This window comes from Talpa europaea, assembly GCF_964194135.1.
Source record: "Talpa europaea genome assembly, chromosome: 15".
In the NCBI taxonomy this organism is placed as follows: domain Eukaryota; kingdom Metazoa; phylum Chordata; class Mammalia; order Eulipotyphla; family Talpidae; genus Talpa; species Talpa europaea.
The window spans coordinates 81,096,217-81,118,219 of NC_140083.1; the positions used below are offsets into that span (position 1 = coordinate 81,096,217).

Sequence of the window (22,003 nt, forward strand, 5' to 3'; positions counted from 1 at the left end):
AGTGGTGGCTACTGAGAATCAAGGATGGTTCCATATTCCCTCATGGTCTCTAATATAGCAGAGATGTGGCCTGGACTTTGCCTTGTTCCCAGGAAATCAACATACAACTCTCTTCTTAAGACAAAACAAGTAGACTTCAAAAATTTGAGCTGTGAAAGCAACAAGAGGGAACCCAGATTCTAGTTTAAAAATTAATACTCAGAATACCAAATATGGCCATGTCCCTCTCAGTTCACTCTTAAAATACTACTTTTTTAAGCTCTTAGATCAATATTCTTGAAAAGGATTATAGTATATTTCTAAATCTTATTAAGGCTTCGGCATTCCATTTTTGTTTCCTGAACTATTTCCTTTGAACAATCATAAAATAAGAGAAAAAATAAAATCAAACTTGATTAGTGTGAATTTTGTTATCATCTGGCCAAGAGGAAGTGATTTTACATGTTATCCTTCACAACAGAAATCTGATATGTAAAACAACTGTCACAAGGTAACAGGTATGTGTGGATAAAAACTGGAAAGGAATAAAACAATTTTTTCATATAATGAAATAGCACAAAAGAAGGACGTGCAGATGGAAAAGGCACCGGGCGACTGACTCACTGGGAGACAGAGCTGCTAAGCTCCGAGGCAAGTAGTTACTTTCCAACTTGGGCGTCAGTACACAATGAAAACAGATAAATACTGTATGTTCCTTTCAAACTCAAAAATAAAAAAAGTTTCTACATTTCTAGCAAATCATAGATGTCAAGTATTACTGATTTCAATGGAATTATAAGACAAACCAATAAGTTAATGAATGTTTTCTATTTGTGAAATAAGGTAATCAGGTTGCATATTCTATATTAAACTAAAGATATACTACTATATAACATATACTATGAAATATGTATAGTATGCTGTCATGAGTTTGATATTTTACCCATCATATTAATATAAATTATTAAATTTAATTTTGTATGTGAGTTTTAAATTTATAGCTATAAATTTATATATAAACTTAAAAGTTACATAACTTTAAAAGCAAAATTGAAAATGTATAAGCTAAAAATTATAAATTTATTGATCTAATTTTAATAAGTAAAGAAAAGAATGCAAAGTGGTCATAAACTGAAGTCTATTACAAAAAGCATAATGGATTACTTTAGTCGTCTATGTTTCACTTTTTACCTTTCGATGAAATTAAAATCATCCATTTCTGTTTTCAGGTGGTCGTATTCTCTAATAAATACATGGTTGAAAAGAAAAAAAAATCCAATTTCTTCTTATTGTTTCACCAAAAAAATCAGACAAAGAAGAAGTACTGATTTTACTTATCATCTCTCAGGGATGTGGCCTATTGTATGAAGATTTTCTAAATTCTCCTCCTAGATTTTAAATATGAAACCAGTAAATAAAGCACTCACAAATATGTATTGAAACATAACGCAGACAAGAAGTATCAAAAGAAGATACAATGGGCATGGATTACAGAACACGCCTTAGAATGGTGGCAGTGGTCATGATGAATGAATCCTTCCATGTCCTCCCTTTAATACTTTTTCTACCTAAGTATCTTTAAGAAGAAAACAGAAGGGAAGAGGGGAGAGAAGAGAGAGGGAGGGAGAGAGAGAGAGACAGAGAGAGAGAGAGAGACAGAGAGGGAGGGAAGGAGGGAAGGAGGGAGGGAGGGAGGGAGGGAGGGAGGGAGATGAACCACACAGTGATCACAGAGTTTGTCCTCCTAGGCCTTTCTGATGACCCTCACCTTCAAGTTGTGATTTTCCTCTTCTTAATTATCACTTACATATTAAGTGTCGCTGGAAACATGACCATCATCACCCTAACCTTGCTGGACCCCCATCTTCAGACACCCATGTATTTCTTCCTACGCAACTTCTCTTTCTTAGAAATCGCATTCACAACCGTCTGCATCCCTAGATTTCTTGGGGCAATTATCACGAGGGATAAGACTATCTCCTACAACAACTGTGCAGCCCAATTATTTTTCTTTATCTTCATGGGGGTGACTGAGTTCTACCTCCTGACAGCCATGTCCTACGACCGCTACGTGGCCATCTGCAAGCCCCTGCACTACACCACCATCATGAGCAGGAGGCTGTGCACGCTGCTGGTGGCCTGCGCCTGGGTGGGCGCCTTCCTGACAGTGTTCCCCCCCATCGTGCGTCTCCTGCAGCTGGATTACTGTGCTTCCAATGTCATCGACCACTTTTCGTGTGACTTTTTCCCCATTTTACAACTGTCTTGCTCAGATACGTGGCTCCTCGAAGTGATTGTGTTTTACCTTGCTTTGGTAACTTTACTGTCCACTTTGGCATTAGTCATTTTATCTTATATCTTTATCATCAGAACTATTTTGAGATTCCCATCTGCCAGTCAGAGAAAAAAGGCTTTCTCCACCTGTTCCTCTCACATGATTGTCATTTCCATCTCTTATGGAAGCTGCATATTCATGTATGCTAACCCCTCTGCAAAAGAAAAGGCATCACTGACCAAAGGGGTGGCTGTTCTCAACACCTCCGTTGCCCCCATGCTGAACCCCTTCATTTACAGCCTGAGAAACCAGCAAGTCAAACAAGCCTTCAGAGATGTGATCCGTAAAGTAGTGTTTTCCGCAAGTAAATGAAATTGTTTTGACCAAAGCAAGCACTTTAAAGAATAACTAAGTAACATCTTGAAATTCCTAGATATCTAGATAACTATGCTTGTTCTCAATAGCTTCTTTATTTGCCACATTATGATGCACTTCATATTTCCCAGTAAGTTTCTTTTTTTTTTTAATTTAAAGAGCAGGTTTACTGCACCCCTCTGTTTATAGCAGCACTGTTTACAATAGCTAAGCTTTGGAAACAACCCAAAAATAGATGACTGGATCAAGAAGATGTGGTACATATACACCAGGGAATATTACTCAGCATTCAAAAAAGATAAACACATGCCATTTGCAGCAACATGGATGGCGCTGGAGGGGATCATGCTCAGCGAAATAAGTCAGAAAGAAAAAGAAAAATACCGGATGGTCTCACTCATAGCAGGAATCTAGAAAACTTAAATAAGGGACCAGGAAAATGAATAACTATAAGAAAGTGAAAATCAAAATCAACAAAAAACTATGAACCAGAGATACTCTAAGGGGGGAGGGGGAGGGGGAGGGGAGGGATTGGGGTCAAAATAAGGGGGTTGCAATTGTAAGGTGGGAATATAAAAATAAAATTTGTTAAAAAAAAAAAAGAGCAGGTTTAGTAGCACAGTGACAGAAAAGTAAAAAGACACTTGCATAGACTCCAGCGGGCAGGTTTTCCAGTCCATTTCTCCCATTTCCATATCCTAGTTGTTCCAATGACTTTTTATTGAGTCATTGAAAAATAAAGTTTATTTCTGCTGCAGAATTTTCTGGAAATAAAATGAATTTCTTTAAGATGTATTCTATAATACAATGTAAAGAGCAGCTTTGTTTCTATTACATCAGTCCCTAGAAGGCATGTCACTTTATGCTTCAAGTGTAGAGTTTCAAATTTAGTCTAACATCTCTTGTGTATTTTTCAGGTGAACATTGATGATTTCTTGACATCTCAAGAATTTGTGTTCTGTATTATTGTATATTAAAGTTAGTCCTTAGAGGTAATATGTACTAATGCTTTGAACTTATATATGTAGAATTATATCATTTGTAAAATTTAATGCTTATTTTCAAGATAAATACTGATCATGGTATTAAGTATTATTTATAGAATTCCCATGTTCTTTAAACTTTTTAAGGAAATATTTGTATTTCTGGAGAGGATTTTTGGATGTACATACGTTACTGTCTTCAGCAACCAAACTGGTTTGTACAGGGGAAGACCATTGCCATTCACCCCACCTAGAGATTCCAGAGGCTTCTCAAACCTTTTTTGGGATTGTATTTTTCTCAGACTTATGTTTGGGGACACCTAAATAGAAAATGTTTCCCAACCCCTTTTTTTTTTCTGATGAAACTAATGATCTCTTGTTCCCTATTGCATCTGGGATAACTCAGATTCTCGAAGCTGTAGGATCTCACCCAGTTCTTTTTTTCTTCTCAGCAGTACCCAAACAGCTACAATATGTCAGGTCCCACAATAAATCCAAGATTGGCTAGACTAATATGTGTATTTATTGCTTGCTTTTCTCTCTGGTTGTTTCTTTGGATTTCCAACTCTCCCTTATTTTTCCCAAGTGCTTTACAATCTGTGTACCTTATCACTACAATAAGTAACAAAAAATTTATTACTGTGGGCCTCCCTGGTGGCACAAGGTGTTAAGACACAGCATTATGAAGCAATCTGCAACTACTGCAGCACGAGTTTAACCCCTGGCCAGGGAGCTACCCACATGGTGCAGCAGACCTCTCCTGTCTCACCCGCTGTTCCCCTCAGCAGTGGATTTCAGTAGATCTGCCTGTTCTGCTCCCTCCTCTGTCTAGTGAATCCTCTCACTCCCCCCATCTGTGGCCTACACCCCAGCTCTTGTATGCATAATTTAATAAATCTTTAAAAAATTTATTACTGAATGAATAAATGATAGTAATTTTAATCATAACAGGTTTTTTATGTCTTCATTGAGTGAAAGGTGTAAAATTTTAAAGACAAGCCTGGCATCTCTTATGCAGCAAAATAATGAAGGACTCAGTCCCTGTCCAAAACATCACAATGAATGAATGCTTATTTTTAATTCATTAATTTATTGTTTAATTGAGGCAATATTTGGGTACCACCATTACAACCACAGTGTACCCACCACCAAATCCCCCATAATCCATTGTGATTCCTTCCTCTTTGTTCTTAGCCCTCCCACCCCACCCAGGCTTGGCGTTTTATTCTGTAGTCAACTAGCAAGTGTTATTTTTTAAATGTTTCTTTATCTGACTGTTAGTTTAGTTATTTTATCTTCCACATATTAGTGACAATGTATGAATTTTTCATATTTTCTCTAGAATCTCGCTTGTTCACAACAGCTTGTTGTCATTTAGAACAGGCTAATCTCTATTACTCCATCAATAAATAACTTCCATTTGTGACATTATGGATTATGATGAAATTGCAAATCCTTCAACATAGTTTTCAATCCTCATTTCAGACTACTAGCACCTAAATAGTCTGTTCTAAATTGTATAATAATTCACACTATATTTTTTTTGGGGGGGGGTATTTTAGTTAGACACAGAGTCTTTATTCATTTATTCTTTTTCCTGATTCTCTTTTTGTTCATTTTAATATTTTTTTTTCTTATGTTTACTTTTCTGGACCATTCTGCTCAGAGTTTCCAGATACACATTTTTTTCCTAGTGCAGGGATGAATCTTCAGGCTCTCCCTGTCTTAAGAGACTTCCCAATTCCAATAAAGTGGTGTTTCTATGCTAATTTCTATTTTCTCTTCACAACATTAGCATGACTATCCAAAGTTGACTCAGACTGAACAAATACTGCTCTTTATCAATAGTCAAGATCTGTGTTGGTTCAGCAACTAGGTATAATTTATGAAGCTTGTCTGATATTTAGAAAAATGTTGAAAATAAGTTGAGTAAACAGTAAGCTAAGTTAGTAAAAGAACAATAAGACCTTAACCCATTCACACTTCAACAGTCCAGATTTGAATGCTGCTAGCTTTATGCAATGCCATAGAATAATTGGAAATTACGCTAGTAAGTAACTAAGTAGGTAGATGATGCACACTATTTTTTTTAACGCTTGGTATCTTGAGAACACCGATCTCTGTGGTGTCTTTTGTTTATTCGTTCAGCGAATCCCCCAGAGCTATCATAGTGGAGTAGATAAAATGATGGCTAGCTTGAATACAGCAACATCTCTTCACAAAAAGGCATATCATCTTCACATTATATTAATCTTCATTTCAGCTACAGCTTATTTCAAATATCAAGATACTTCTTTTTGTGGCAACAGGTACAATATCCTGGTAACTCAAATCCTGAGAGAAATTTAGTTGATAGATGCCCTTTTTGTAAACACTGTGGAAGACCTAGAATCATTCTTCATTATCAACATTTTGAACATTTGTTACAAATATAGAAGGACAGAGGAAAAACAAACACTTTCAAAGAATCACAAAGAAATTCTGTTTAAACAAATTAAAGATACTATAAGAAATGACAGTGACTAAAACTGTCATCTTTACCATAAAAGTAAGTATGTCTTTGATAGCTTATTTCAGAAAATATCTTGAATAGTGCTAATGTATGTTATATAGATACATTTATAACACAATGTAAATAATATCAAACCAAGTAAGTTATATGGGAAACATATATGAAGAAAATTTTTAACTACTGTAATTTAATAGTTAAATGAGTTTTTTCATTTAAACATATATTTCGTTGATAAGACTAATTTTGTGTTCTTGTGTAGATAGTGCTTAATAAACATTTTGATATAATCAATATGAGGCCTTTCGTTGTAATTTTTGTATAAGATTCAACACAATTTATTTGATGTGCCTTCTTTATTACTGATGTAATTTTTGTTTCCATTTTGCAAAATATGGGTTCTATACATATTGAAAGTTTTCACCCATCATTTATAAGAAAAAAAAACAGATTAAATAAACACAAAGACAACAGGTAATGGAAAGGAAAATACATTCCTCACAGTAATTTTCGAAGTTAAATATTTTGAGTAAATTCATAACATATTAAATTAGCTGGCTAATCCAAGAAAATATTATTCTTTTTGAAAGCTCTGAAGAATGTTGAAAATAAATGTAACAGACTTAGGCATGTTACCTGGAAATTTAAGTACATAACATTGGTATCAGACGCCAGCACATCTAAAGTTTTGTGGAAAATAATATCTTTAAACAATGAAACAAATTCTATATAACATCAAATTTAAAGCCCAAAAAGAGAAAATAATGAAAGTAACCCTTACCTCTTGAAAACTTATTTTGAATGATGAACTATTCCATTTTATCATCCTTAAGAAAATTACATGCAATATTGTAGAAAGCTTAATTCCATTTGGAATTATATAAGAAAGCTACATTTCACAAAAATTTATGTTGCTTAAGAAAAATCCTACTGTACATATGATAGAGTAGCTTCATGATAGACAGCACATTTATAATCTTGTATAAAATTATTATAACATGTTAGTAATTGCAACTAGAATCTATTGTATTTCAGTCACTGGAATCGGATTGAGGATATCCTGCTACATTAAACACCTCTGCAAACTATTATCAGGACACATTAGTTGACTAAAATGGACAACTGGATTGTCTTTAGAGATTGTGAAAGTATGAATGGAGAAGGAAAAAAAAAGTATTTATTACAAAAAATTATATAATAAAAAGATATATATGTATATAAATATATTTATATATTAGATAAAACACATTTTATATATTTGAAGAAGAAAGCAAGAAAATAACAGTCTTGAAAGAGTATTTTGTATATAGGAGGTATATACAGATAAAAATAAAAAGGTATGTCTCAGATAAAATTCTGAAATCTTATTTTATTAATCTCAGGGGTTTTAATCTTTTTTAAAAAAAAATTTATTTATTCATTTTACACAAGCACTGGGTACAGTCATAAGCGGGAGAGGGTGAGAGGATTCACCAGAGACAGAGTGGGGAGCAGAACAGGCAGACTGACGAAATACACTGCTGAGGGGAGCAGCGGGCAAGGCGGGAGAGGTCTGTCGAGCCATGTGGGGCCCTCACCGCTCGGCTGGGGATCAAACTGGCGCTGCAGAGGCTGCGGGCAGCTTCCCAGAGTGGCGCTCACCCTCCTGTGCCACCAGGGGAGGCCCGGTTTTAATCTTTTTCTTTGTTCTCTGGAATGCATTAAGACAAATATTATCCTAAAATATGAGAGAATACAATAAAGGAAATATAGAAATAATGAATTAATATATGACATAGTAAATAACATTATTTTAAAGTATTTTGTTTTAATGTACAAGAAAATCATTTTTCTCTAAAAGCAAAATTTAAAGTTTTTTTAATGTATGTATTTGCATATGCATGTTTGAGTTTCTTTGCCGGTATTATAGCTTTCCTATTTCTTCCTCTTTTATAGCTAAAACAAAGAATATTCTCATAAAGAAGGAAAATAATGGTAAATCACACAGAAGTAAAAGAGTTTATTCTTCTTGGACTGACAGATGACCCCCAGTGGCAGATTGTACTTTTCGTATTTCTTCTTGTTACCTACCTGCTGAGTGTGACTGGGAACCTGATTATTATCACCCTCACCCTCTCAGATCCCCATCTGCAGACACCAATGTATTTCTTCCTTAGGAACTTCTCCTTCCTAGAAATCTCATTTACCTCGGTCTGCATTCCCAGATTCCTTGTCACCATTGTGACAGGGGACAGAACCATTTCCTATAATGGGTGTGTGGCTCAGTTATTTTTTTTCATCTTCTTGGGGGTGACAGAATTTTACCTGCTGGCAGCCATGTCCTACGACCGCTATGTGGCCATCTGCAAGCCGCTGCACTACACCACCATCATGAGCAGCAGAGTGTGCTTCCTTCTTGTGTTCAACTCCTGGCTTGCAGGATTCTTGATCATCTTTCCACCCATAATCCTGCTGCTGCATTTGGAGTTCTGTGCCTCCAATGTAATTGATCATTTCATCTGTGACTCTTCTCCAATTCTGCAGCTTTCCTGCACAGACACTCACTTTCTAGAACTTATGGCATTTTTTTTAGCTGTGGTAACACTCATGGTTACTTTAAGCCTGGTTATTCTCTCTTATACGTATATCATACGCACAATTCTGAAAATTCCTTCCACAAATCAAAGGAAAAAAGCCTTTTCCACGTGTTCCTCCCATATGATAGTCGTCTCCCTCTCTTATGGAAGCTGCATCTTCATGTACATTAAGCCTTCTGCAAGGGAAAGAGTGACTTTAAGCAAAGGAGTAGCTGTGCTCAATACTTCAGTGGCTCCTCTCTTGAATCCTTTCATCTATACCCTAAGAAATCAGCAGGTGAAGCAAGCCTTCAGGAATATGGTCCAAAAGATTATCTTTTCTTCAAATAAGTGAATGTGATTATGCGAACAATGTCCTGAAAACAATAATGAATGAAAAAGTCACTACCCTTCTCTACATAAATTCTTAAAAAACCTCATTTCACTCATGCAGTTAGGCACATTGAAATGTCAATATCATCAATGTTTCTTTTTTATTAGCCCAAAGTAAACAATTATCACAAAATGAAAAGTAAAAGATGATTTTGTTTGATTTTAAATCATTGTTGGGGGATCTGAAAAAATATATGAAGCAATACACGTTTTATTTTGTAAAATTATAACAAATAAGCAGGAACATGTAAGTGAAATTCAGGAGTGTGGAAAAACAACATGCAAATGTTAAGTAATATATACTATGTAAAGTATATAGTTTATAGGTCTCAGGTAAAAAGGAGAAAGATGAAAATAAGAGGATAAGGGAAAATTGATTACATTGATTGACAGAAGTTATCTGAAAAAGTGAGTCTAGCAGTCTAATGATCAGTCAGTACAATTAATGATCAGTCAGTACAATTATATGAATTATATTGTACTATTATACAATAGTATTATGTTTTAAGATGAAATACTATTTATAAATATTGTGAAACAATGAATATTTGATTGGAGATGTGAAGATTGGTGACAAATGTATCTGTTATATTTTTGGAGGTCATGGTTTTAAGATTTCAAAATATATTTATATTCATTTAAAGTTCACACAGTAATCTTTCAAAAATACATTTCCACTAACAATAGGAAAATTGTATATACGTAGTACATGCAACATCACAAACATATTTACTTTCATTGGTGAATAATAATCTTGAAAGTTGATTCTGATAAATATAAAGTTAAATGTTTGCTTAGTAGAAAAGTTTCTTAACATTTTTGCAAATTGGAACTTCCTTAATTCACGCTCCCACACAGCATTCCTCAAATTATGGCTATTACGAAGTATTCTCAACAGAATAACAGTTATTCATGGACCCTTGAATCCCTGGGGCTCATAATAATAAATGGTGATTATCGAAGAAAGTATAATCATTAGGGTATAATGATGACAAAATCTAAGAAAATAATCACACAATTGGACAATTGTGGAAAACCCTTTTTGCCTTACAGACAAAAATGCTTGTTAGAAGAATTTGAAAGAAATTAATTGTAACAATTAGAATAAAAAAGTTAGATATCAGTTATTTTCTACCTCCATTTCTGCCCTAATTTAACCAGATTTCCTGCATTTAAATTCCTCTAGGAATAGGCTAAATATTATAATATTTTCTAAGATATTCTACTTATTTGGATTTCTTTAAAGACAAACCACATTTTTATTTTCTTGAAAAGCAACATTCTGATTCAGAACTAGTGGTGGCATTTTCCAGTTCTGCATAGCCACTTTTTTGTATTATCTATTTTCTATCAAAAATATCCAGGGTTTTTATCAATTCATTTCCAATTCACACAATGTTAAGGAAACCTTTAAACACAGGACAATATCCAATTCCATAAATGTATAAAAGGCAGTTTTGTTCAAGCAATAGCATTTCAAAAAGTTCTGTTTTTAGATTAATATCAAAAACCAAGAAAACATTATGCTGAAGTTTGAGGTACTAATTCAAACTCTGTTTTAGTATCAATTACAGTGAGTTCCATATATTGAACATTAACAATGCAAAAAACATTTAAAATTGTTTGCTTATAGTGTGGGTGTTATCACATTTAATTCCCAAACCCTCTTATTATCATTGCTTTATTTCAGGTAAGCAAAATATAATATATTTGAAAATACATTATGTGATTAATTGAAAAGTTTAACATTTTTGATATAAACAAACATCCAAAATTAGGTAAGTTGGCAATGAGGAAATACTGACATCTTCAAATAAAACATTTACATCACTATTTTTTATTGCAAAATATTTTTTATTTTATTGCAAATATATCCTACCTACAGCAAAGCACATGAAGTAAAAGATGTCAATTTATTACCACATCTTCTTGATCCAATCATCTATTTTTGGGCATTTGGGTTGTTTCTATAGCTACATTGCACAAAAATAAAAAATGATATAAAAATGATATAAAAATATATAAAATAAAATAATTTTTTAATTGGGAATGGTGGAGACTTCCTTAAGTCTATCAGCCACATCTTGGAAGAAGACACATTACTGAAAACTTGGTGATGACATTATTTAAGTGGTTGAAGCACTTTGTTATGCTGACTGTAACATTTGAAAAAAATAGAATAAGAAATACAATGTGGATTTTGGTTAAAAAAAATTCTATCATTTAAATGTCTTTTGAAATAAAATGATCAGCCTCAGTCACCGATAGTCCTTCCCTAGTCTCACAGGCTGCTATGACAAGTCCAACAGACAGATAGTTCTAAGTTCAAAAAGAATTAAAAGTTGGCATTATAATAAAATGCTGTACAAAAAAAAACAAAAATGAGAATTGAATAATTCAGTAGCTAAAAACAATGTACCAGAGTCGAACTGGTCTAATAGGAAAATAAGACAAACATAACGAAATGGTGCACAGCTGTACTTGTCTCACTTTCTAAGTTGAAAGAAAAAATACTTAAGGGTGTTCTTAGAAAATCAATTTCATGATTAGATGTCAGTCTCAAAATTTTTATTTTATCTTGATGTGCCAAACGATTTCTAAAAATAGATGCTCAAGTCAATTTGTTAATAAATAAAATTTTGAATGACATATTTTAGGTCCTGTGATCTTTTCCCTTTTCTATTTTCTGCTTCTTCACAAGATCATGCAATTGGGTTATATTACCTTGATAGTTATTTATCTCAGGTAAAAATAAAACAAGCATTATAAATCCATAATAAATCTAAGGCTGCTATTTTCTTACTATTATTCTTTGCATTAACAACTCTCTGATGTTTGTTTGGTAAAAATTCTTTTCCAAGGACACTTAATTAAAATTATTCCACTGAACTTGAGTGTGCACGCATCATCACTCTCCAGGGGGTGTTTAATTGCTTTCCTGCAAGAATTCCCTGTGACTCTGTTGAGGCGGGGGCGGAAAAAGAAGCAAACAGATAAAACCTGTCTGTCTGTTTTGGGAATATTAGAAACCCAAGTTTTCTGGCTGAAAGGTAAAGAAAGTTTAAAAAAATAAAAAAACAGCAACTTTCCCAGAAGTTACTACAGGGCAAGTAAAATATTAATAGATTTTCTTAACATCTAAGGTTATTTTTATGGATGTTGTTATTTTATGGATTGGGGGGGGGGGGATATTGAATGCCTGACCTTGAATGATGCCACTTGGAACAGTTCTTGGAAAACAGTTCTTTCAAGGGTTTTCTACCTCACAAATTTTTACTTATTTCCATGCAACTCAAGTCTTTCTTATAGCTATAATTTCTCTTTTCTCACTCATGCATCAACTCATCATTTTATCAACTAACCACTGCACTTAACCAGTCAAATATATGACTTTGTCACCTCTGTTTGCCTGCTGTAGAGTTACTAATGCCTAGATTCCACATCTTTCTTCTGTAACTTAATTTTATATTTTGAAAATCTTGCTCCATACCAAAAAAGTTTAGTCTCTGATTCTACCATAGAACCACTTAAAATCAGAGGATAAATACATATTTTCTGGTTTGTGCTCCCATTTTCATGGCTTCTAGCTTTACTTCTAAACAGAAGATTAATACCAGAGACTGTTACTCACTGATCAATTTTGCAACAGTACTTGTGTCTTAGCCTTTCAGACTTAACAGGGGTTGACAACTTGGGACTTTCCAGCGAGCTCTGGCAAGGCCCTATGTCATCCACCCTTTTCAGGATCCCAAATTGCAGGACCTTTTCAAGGCTTTGCTTGCAGTCTGTATGCAGCCACTGGGAGTGTGTCACCTCACAACCAAGACATCTCCAACCTGGGAAATAAAGTTTCTTTTGGATGTATTCTTCAATAAGTTCTATTTCCCCTTATGAAACCTGGATCATCCCGCTAATTCCACCTCTGTACCATGTGAGTATGTGATTCTTAAGAAAATCAAAATCAGCGACTAGCTGTGAATTCTATGCAATGCTTCAAAAATAACATAACAAATACTGTCACCCAAAAGAAGCAAGACTACAGAGTGCTTGGGTTTGAGCAAATTGTTTCCACATGGGATTATATAATTGTAAATATATTTTTCATTTCTCAACTCATTTATTTTCCCTTTTGTTAATAACTTTACTACTTAGATCAGTTAACCTTGGTTGTTAGAGTCTCTTCTGAAAAGCAATAGGTTATTATATAACTCAGAAAGGAAAAACTCTAAATTTATTTTTCTTGTTCATGATTATAGAAAAATTGTTTTTGGTGGTCAAATCTTCTTTGTCATTATTAATGCTTTCTATAGGCAGAAATGAGTTTAAATGCCTTAAAAATTATGGAGAATAACTGAAAAGAAAAAACTTCATGCTCATTCATCTTTAGGTGATCATTAGAACTTATGGTTATTGGTAAGATATCTTAATAAAAATGAAATATGTTACATTCTAGAGTGTTCTTCCTAATTTTAAGCGTATGATGAAATTTCAAAACCTTTAAATATCAAACTACATTTGAGAAGTTTTTCTTATACAGATGTGTTTAGTAGACATTTCAGGTGCCTCAATATAAATGGCTAATTATCTACAAGATAAAGGATAATAAATATCTTTGTCCATATATATATATTTATTCAGAGTTCATTACAAATTGGTGGCTGATTGATTGGTTCATTAAAGGTCTTATATATTTGTCTAAAGCTGCAAAAATCATTTTAAAAAGTAACCTTAGACTCACTAAATCATTTTTTTCTTGTTGGCATTTCCAGACCTGAAAGAGTCAGAAGAAAGAAATGAAAAATCATACATCTGTGACAGAGTTCATTCTTCTTGGGTTGACCGATGACCCAAAACTAAATATTCTGATTTTTCTCTTTCTCTTTGTCACATATATACTGAGTATAACTGGAAACCTGACAATTATCACCCTTACCCTGGTGGATGTACACCTCAAAACTCCTATGTATTTCTTCCTTAGGAATTTCTCTTTCCTGGAAATCTCATTCACAACAGTGACTATTCCGAGATTTCTGGTCAGCCTTGTAACAGGGGATAAGACCATTTCCTACAATTCATGCATGACCCAGGTATTTTTATTCATACTCCTTGGTTCAACAGAATTTTTCCTCTTGACAGTTATGTCCTATGATCGATACGTAGCTATCTGTAAACCGTTGCATTATACAACAATAATGAACAGCAAAGTCTGCAACCAGCTTGTGATCAGTTGCTGGCTGATTGGATTTATCATTATCTTTCCAGCTCTAGTACTGGCTCTTCAACTGGATTTCTGTGACTCCAATATCATTGACCACTTTACTTGTGACTCTTCTCCTTTATTTTTGATCTCCTGCACAGACACAGCCTTACTGGAGCTCATGGGGTTTTTCCTGGCAGTATTAATAATCGTGGTAACCTTAATACTAGTGATCATTTCCTATGCATTCATCCTTAAGACCATTCTGAGAATCCCTTCTGCTGAGCAAAGGAAAAAAGCCTTTTCCACTTGTTCCTCACACATGATTGTCGTCTCCATTTCTTACGGAAGTTGCATTTTCATGTATGTCAAAACTTCAGCAAAGGAAGGAGTGGCTTGGACCAAGCGGATAGCCGTGCTCAATACCTCTGTGGCCCCAATGCTGAATCCTTTCATTTATTCCTTGAGGAACCAGCAAGTAAAGCAATCCTTTAAGAAATTAGTCAAAAAATGTTGCTCAAATAAATTATAATCATAAAGAAATGTATGGCCTGAACTTTACCTGGAACCGATGACAAACACAAAATGATCATTACTAGATTTCTCTATTAACTACTGTTCAATTTGTTTTCTTTCATTCTTTGCTCTCTGTTGTTCCTATTTGACCTAACTTGGTTCAACTAATTTTTTTTATTATATTTGTATGCCCTAATCGTTTGATAAGCCTGAATGCTTTGATATCACATAGATGAGACTGACATTTCACAAGAATGCCAGAATTCAGTTTGAACATGTACTGAAGAACTTTCACCATAGGCACAAATCCAAAGCTAAAGAAAAGTAATTATCAAGAAGTTTTAAAAATAATATCAAAGTCCAGGCCTCACCAGTGGCGCAGAAGATTAAGTGCAGCACCGTGAAGCTGTCTGCAGCCTCTGCAGTGCCAGTTTGATTCCTGGCCGGCCAGGGACTTACCCACATGGTGCAGCAGACCTCACCTGTCCCACCTGCTGCTCCCCTCAGCAGTGTTTTCAGTCTGTCTGCCTGGTCTGCTCCCCATTCTGTCTCTGGTGAAACCTCTCACCCTCTCGTGCCTCTGACCTGTACCCCAGTTCTTGTATAAATAAATCAATCTTTTTAAAAAAAATCTAAGTCCATAAGCACAGAGTATTAACAGTAGCTCCACTGTAAGGTTCAGTCCCCATTTTCCAGTGTGTCACTTTTAGTCCTTGAATCTCTTTGGTTTTACTTTATACATGTTTGTGTTTTTTGATGCATAGGTGTTGTATCTTCATATTCCATTTCATCCTCTAAAATTACAACATTTGGGTCTCCCCGGTGGTGCAGTGGGTTTTGCGCAGTGCTGTGGAGCTGTCCACAGCCTCTGCAGTGCGGGTCTGATTCCGGGCCAGCCAGGGAGATACCCACATGGCGTGGCAGACCTCTCCTGTCTTGCCCGCTGCTCCCCTCAGCAGTGTTTTTTGGTCGTCTGCCTGTTCTGCCTCCCACTCTGTCTCTGGTGAATCCTCTCAACCTCCCACGCCTCTGGCCTGTACCTCAGCCCTTGTATAAATAAACAAATGTTTTTAAAAAATAAAATAAAATAAAATAAAATAAAATTACAACCTTTTCATTTATTGTTTTATAAAGAAAAGTCCAAAGTTACTACAAGCATGGATTTGATATTTGTGTGTTGGACACTGCTACCCTCGCCATGAACCATTTTTTCTGAAATACACTGGTGGTTGCTATATAACCCGCTGCTTTCTTTTATTTTACGGATGCTGGACCTGGAGCTCATCTGAAGCTACTTTGGAAAGAAACTGTCTTGTCCTATGTTTCATTAGATCCAATTTCTGCTCTTTTGATAGTTTTAGCAATTGAAACCATAAACCTTCCAACTTCCAGGTTGTTCTCAAATGGTACAGGATGCTGATGATACAGCGGCTAGGCGCTGTTGCCATGGTTACAGCTGCCGCAGCTGCTGCTTTCACCCTGTCTGGCTTTGAAACACCAGGAATTTAATCCTCGAACCATCATGGGATCTTGTCTCACGAAGCCATAGAAAGGAATTCGTAGACAGACTCTCAGATAAATCAGCGGAGAGAAGCAAATCTTTATTTGGAGAACAAAGAGGTTTATTTAGAGGGAAAAGGAATAAAAGCGAAGACTCCAGTGCAGGGATCCAGGGAGGGGTAACAGACACGCCCAGGCCCGTGTCTAGGAGATATTTAAACCTTTTTTCTCTATTCTAAAGTCTGGTCGCCTCTCTGTGTTAGCTCTCTCTGCACTTCCCTGAGCAGCGTGTCCAGCTTACAGCTCTTACCTTAGCCTTCTGTCACTGCCCCATCCAAGGTCTCTTAAAATGTCCTGATCTTATTAGCCTTAAAATATACTGTCCTCATTAGCCCTCCTGGATTTCTCTGCCCTTATCTCAGAAGCCTCTCTCACTCTCCAAAGACCTTGCCTGCAGTGTCCTTGAAGCTGCCATACTTTGGTAAATCATTTCATTGAAAATGAAAGTCCTTGGGCCTCCCTGGTGGTGCAAGGGGTTAAGTCTCAGCACTATGAAGCTATCTGCAGCCTCTGCAGCATGATATCGATTCCCCAGGTGTGGGGTTACCCACATGGCATAGCAGACCTCCCTGTCTGGCCTGTTGCTCCCCTCAGCAGTGTGTTTCAGTCAGTCTGCCTATTCCGCTCTCCATTCTGTCTCTGGTGAATCCTCTCACCCCCGCACCTCTGGCCTGCACCCCAGCTCTTGTGTGCATAAATAAATAAATCTTTAAAAAAGAAAAGAAAAGAAAATGAATGTCCTTCCCTAACTGCCGAGAACTTAAACCATACTCACAAAACTACTTCTTCATCCCAATGTCCTTTAGAATCACCTCATTTCATCTTCATCCCAACTAAATTCTGACCTCAAAATGTATGTTTGCCCACCAAAATCTCCATGAGAACCAAGGATAATTTGAAAGATAATCAAACAAGAGACTATTTTTTCCATCAGTTTTTCCCATTGCTTTATACAAAGTTTAATATTAATTAATATAAATTTTAATATTCTGTTTTCCTCAACTCCCATTTTGCCCATAGGGACACAATTGAAAAGTTACCAGAATAATTCCACTGTAAATTGACCAGTTTTTTGTCTCTGAAGAGGGTTCTGTTTCCCACACAAATGCTCCTGTAGTATGTTCAAAAACACATGAAATTTTTATGTCTGTTTCTTTTGCAAGAAACTTCTTTGAAAAACCTGTCTCTGAGAAATGTCAGGAAAATCAAGATATTTAAATTCTAAAACAAAATATTTCTCAGAATATGTTCATTGGATTGTCTCATACTCACAGACTGAGTTTTAGGTTGAGAATGGGGTGGTTTATGACAAAGGATAATCTAAACAAAATAATTAAATTTTGAATTTTGAACATATAAAAGTGAATTCCTTTTATAAATTATGTAAAAATCACACCTCTCTAACAATCTCTTTGAAATGCATGTAACATGATATATATGTTTACACACATGTATATGCATTAGATTAGCGGAAAACAGAGGTGAGAAATCATGAAATTCAGTCCATGAAATTACTGACAATCATTGCTAGATTTCTATGCACCTAGTCAACATACATATGAGGAGCAATTATCACAATTTTGTAGGTATTCAAATAATCAAGGAAAGACTATACGACTTTGCATATACCGGCATAGATTATATGCCATTGATATTTGAACAATCACTATAAGTGGCTCAAACTATTTAATTAGTTGAAATGAATATATTGGAATTAAATGTGAAATTCAGAACCCTAAGAATTAAACAAAAATCAATTAGAGTAAAACCAAAGAAAATAAAGATAATGTGAAAATTAACAAAAAGTAAAGCAGTTTGATTAAAAAGTTAATTACAAAAAATTTTGCCATTTTAATATAACATATAACAAATGTAAGACAAATATAAATATTGCTATAACATTTTTAACACTAACAGACAAAATTATATGTATAGTTATGTGATAGTAATGTAATTGTGGTACTGTGTACTATGTATAAAAACACTTAAAACTTAAAAAATTATTAATTAGCAAATATTCATAAGGCAATAGGTTACCTGAATGTATTTTTAACTATGAAAGGAATTACTGAAAATATGCAACTCTTTAAAACTATGCATCCAGACATTAAAAGATTTTATTTTAGTAATATTTTTGTATGTATAAACCATTAATTTAGTGTGTGTGTGTTTGTGTGTGTAATTCCATACATAGCTTATTAGTATATGGAAGAGTTTACTTTCCAGAACACACAGTGGAAGGGACTGACAACATAAGCAAATCAAATGGCGAAGCTTTGTGCTTTATTAATATTTCCCTCACCTGTAAACAAACCCTGTGTTATTAAGATTACCAGAGGAGGGTGAGGGCTAGTGACAAAGCAGGGAAGGAGAATAATGTACAATGTTGGAGGATTATGAGTGCTTTGGTTGTAGGTGTGATGTGGCAACACACATTTGAAGAAGTTTGAACTCATATCCCTAAATATCACACAGTGTTATAAACTAAACTAAAAATTAAAAATAATACAATTTGAATATTAATTAAACAAGCCTTCAAATTTATAATTTCAATTTGACATCTTTGTCTTTAAACTGGTATATTCACCATTAATTTTTTTGTGAAAATAAATATAGTTAAGTTTACTTTTAAAAATTTTTAGAACTAAGCAATACATCACCAAATGAGGATAAATATTCCACAGAAAGGTACATACACACCATTTTTTCTGTATCACACAAGATTAAAAATATCTGTCTTTTTAAAGTTAAATTTATGTTAAAATATTCATTCTTATTAAAGTATAAGATGCAAACAAATCTGAAAATATGTAGGAATAATTTATTCATAAAATCACAACCTTGCAGCAATTTTTGTAGAAACTTACTCTGATTTCCCTGATGATAAGGGATGTTGAACATTTGTTCATATGCCTGTTGGCCATTTGCATCTCCTCTTTGGAGAAATGTCTTTTAAGTTCTTCTGCCCATTTCTTTACTGGATTGTTTACTTTGTTTTATTGAGTCATGTGAGTTCTTTGTATATCTTTGTGATCAGTCCCTTATCAGTTGTATGGAGTAAAAAAATTTTTCCCACTAATAGGTTATCTCTTTGTTTTGGTTAATGTCTCTTGTGCTGTGCAGAAGCTTTTCAGTTTCATGTAATCCCAGGTGTTTATCTTTTCCTTGACTTTCTTTGCTTTGTGTGATGACTCTTTAAAGATGTTACTGAGATGTATGTCATATAGTGTTTTTCCTATTTTTTCTTCTATATATTTTATAGTTTCTAGTATTATGTCCAGTTCTTTTATCCATTTTGAGTTGATTTTTGTGCACAGTGAGAGGCAGTGGTCTAGTTTCATTATTTGCATGTGGTGGTCCAGTTTTCCCAGCACCATTTATTGAACAAACTGTCCATGTTCCATTGCATATTCTTTGCTCCTTTGTCAAAGGTTTTGTCCATATAAGTGTGGCTTTACTTCTGGGCTCTCTATTTGGTTCCATTGGTCTGTGTGTCTTTTTTTGTTTCAATACTAAACTGTTTTAATTATTACAGCTTTGTAGTATAGCATGAAGTTTGGAAGTGTGATACCTCCATTCTCCTTTGTTTTCATCAGCAGGGCTTTGGTTATTCATGTTTTTTTGTGGTTCCATATGAATTTCATGAGTATTGGTTCTATTTCTTTGAAGACTGTCATTGAGGTTTTTATTGGAATAGCATTGAATCTGTAAATTGCTTTTGGTAGGAAGGCCATTCACCTGGTCGTTCACCTGGAAACAACCAGGTCGTTCACCTGGAAACAACCCAAAAGCCCCAAAATAGTTGATTGGATCAAGAAGATGTGGCACATATACACAATGGAATATTATTCAGCAACCAAAAAGATAAACTCATGCCATTCACACCAACATGGAGGGAGTAGAAGGAATTATGCTCGGTGAAATAGTCAGAAGGAAAAAGAAAAATATCAGCTTGTTTCACCTATAGCAGGAATATAGGGGAGCCAAATAGACATCAGTGTAAAAAAATAATAACAATACAAAGCACAACAAAGCAAAAACAGACTATTATAAATCAGGGGAGGGGGAGAGGGATCAGAGGGAGGGAGGGAGGAACACAGGGGACTGAGGTGATGGTGCACGGGTGCACTGGTGAAGGAAATTCTATGGGGACTACACCTGAGGGGGTGGGGGAAAGCAAACATTGTTTAAAATGAACAATGATATAAAAAATAAAAAATTTAATAAAAAAGTATAAGTTTATTCAAGAAAATTTGTGATTAAATATATTAATAAAGTATGACAACAATAGATGTATATATTCAATAGATAGCATAATTTTAGACTTTACATGTATCTATTTAGAAAAACATAATTGAATATCACTCTGCTCCACAAGGCCATCAGAAAAATATCAAGACCAAAAAATTGGAGAAAATAGAGCCTCCCTAGGGTGCAAGGGTTATGCACAGTACTATGAAGCTATCCACAGCCTCTGCAGCACTAGTCAATCACTGGTGAGGGAGCTGGCCTTTATGGCCCAGCAGACCTCTTGGTCTCCCCGCTGCTCCCATCAGTAATGTACTTCAGTAGATCTTCCAGGTCCTCCTGTTCTGTTCCCCCCTTTGTCTCTGGTGAATCCTTTTAAGGCCCTGCAACCCTGGCCTACTGTGCATAAATAAATATATCTTTTTTTAAAAAGTTGTTTTGTAACAAAACATAATCATGAAACAAGCCTCCAATCATGTCTGTCATATTGTCTTCATTAAAAGGATATCACAGGCCCTGCCTCAAGGCTACAAGCAGCAAGAATTGTGAATGGTGGAGACTTCCTAAAGTCTACCAGCCTCGAGGATGTGGAGAAAAAGGAACTCTCCTGCACTGCTGGTGGGAGTGCAAAATGGTCCAACCACTATGGAAAGCTGTGTGGAGATTCCTCAACCTGCTAAAGATGGAGCTTCCATATGATCCAGCAATTCCACTCCTAGGTATTTACCCAAAGGACACAGAAACATTAATTCAAAAGGGTGCATGCACCCCTATGTTTATAGCAGCACTGTTTACAATAGCTAAGCTTTGGAAACAGCCCAAATGCCCAAAAATAGATGACTGGATCAAGAAGATGTTGTCCATATACACCATGGAAGATGACTCAGCATTCAAAAAAGATAAACACATGCAATTTGCAGCAACATGGATGGCGCTGGAAGGGATCATGCTCAGTGAAATAAACCAGAAAGAAAAATATCAGATGATCTCACTTATGGCAAGAATGTAGAGGATCCAAATAAGGCATCAGGAAAAAAAAGACTAATTATAATAAAGTAAAAATCAAAATCAATAGGCAACTATAAATCAGAGACACACTACAGGCGGGGAGAAGGAGGTAGGATCAAAACAAGGGTGGGAAGAGCACAAGGGACCATGTTGATAGCTCATGGGTGAATGGGTGGTAGGAATTTTACAGAGACTATAACCAAGATGAAAATGCATTCATTGTGCAAAAATGAAAAATGATTTAAAAATATGTAAATAATTAAAATAAATAAAGGTAATAAAAAAGAAATACAATGTGGATTTTGGTTTCAAAAAATTCTATCATAAATGTCTTTCAAAATAAAACAATCAGCCTCAACCACCAATAGTCCTTCCCCAGTCTCACAGGCTGCTCTGACAAGTTCA

The 22,003-nt window shown here is 35.0% G+C and overlaps 3 protein-coding genes across 3 annotated transcripts; all 3 read left to right on the forward strand.

Annotated features, from left to right (window-relative positions):
* Positions 1-1,690: 1,690 nt before the first annotated feature.
* Positions 1,691-2,626, forward strand: LOC311184973 (olfactory receptor 6C3; the record flags this gene model as incomplete). The annotated part of the gene is made up of 1 exon (XM_084255308.1): positions 1,691-2,626. The coding sequence occupies one exon, from the start codon at positions 1,691-1,693 to the stop codon at positions 2,624-2,626; it is 936 nt and encodes a 311-aa protein (XP_084111434.1).
* Positions 2,627-8,092: 5,466 nt separating this feature from the next.
* On the forward strand, positions 8,093-9,031 carry LOC311184958 (olfactory receptor 6C75; the record flags this gene model as incomplete). The annotated part of the gene is made up of 1 exon (XM_084255293.1): positions 8,093-9,031. One exon carries the CDS (start codon positions 8,093-8,095, stop codon positions 9,029-9,031), a length of 939 nt encoding a protein of 312 aa, XP_084111419.1.
* A 4,831-nt stretch (positions 9,032-13,862) lies between these two features.
* Positions 13,863-14,798, forward strand: LOC311184976 (olfactory receptor 6C76-like; the record flags this gene model as incomplete). The annotated part of the gene is made up of 1 exon (XM_084255311.1): positions 13,863-14,798. One exon carries the CDS (start codon positions 13,863-13,865, stop codon positions 14,796-14,798), a length of 936 nt encoding a protein of 311 aa, XP_084111437.1.
* Between the last annotated feature and the right edge of the window lie 7,205 nt (positions 14,799-22,003).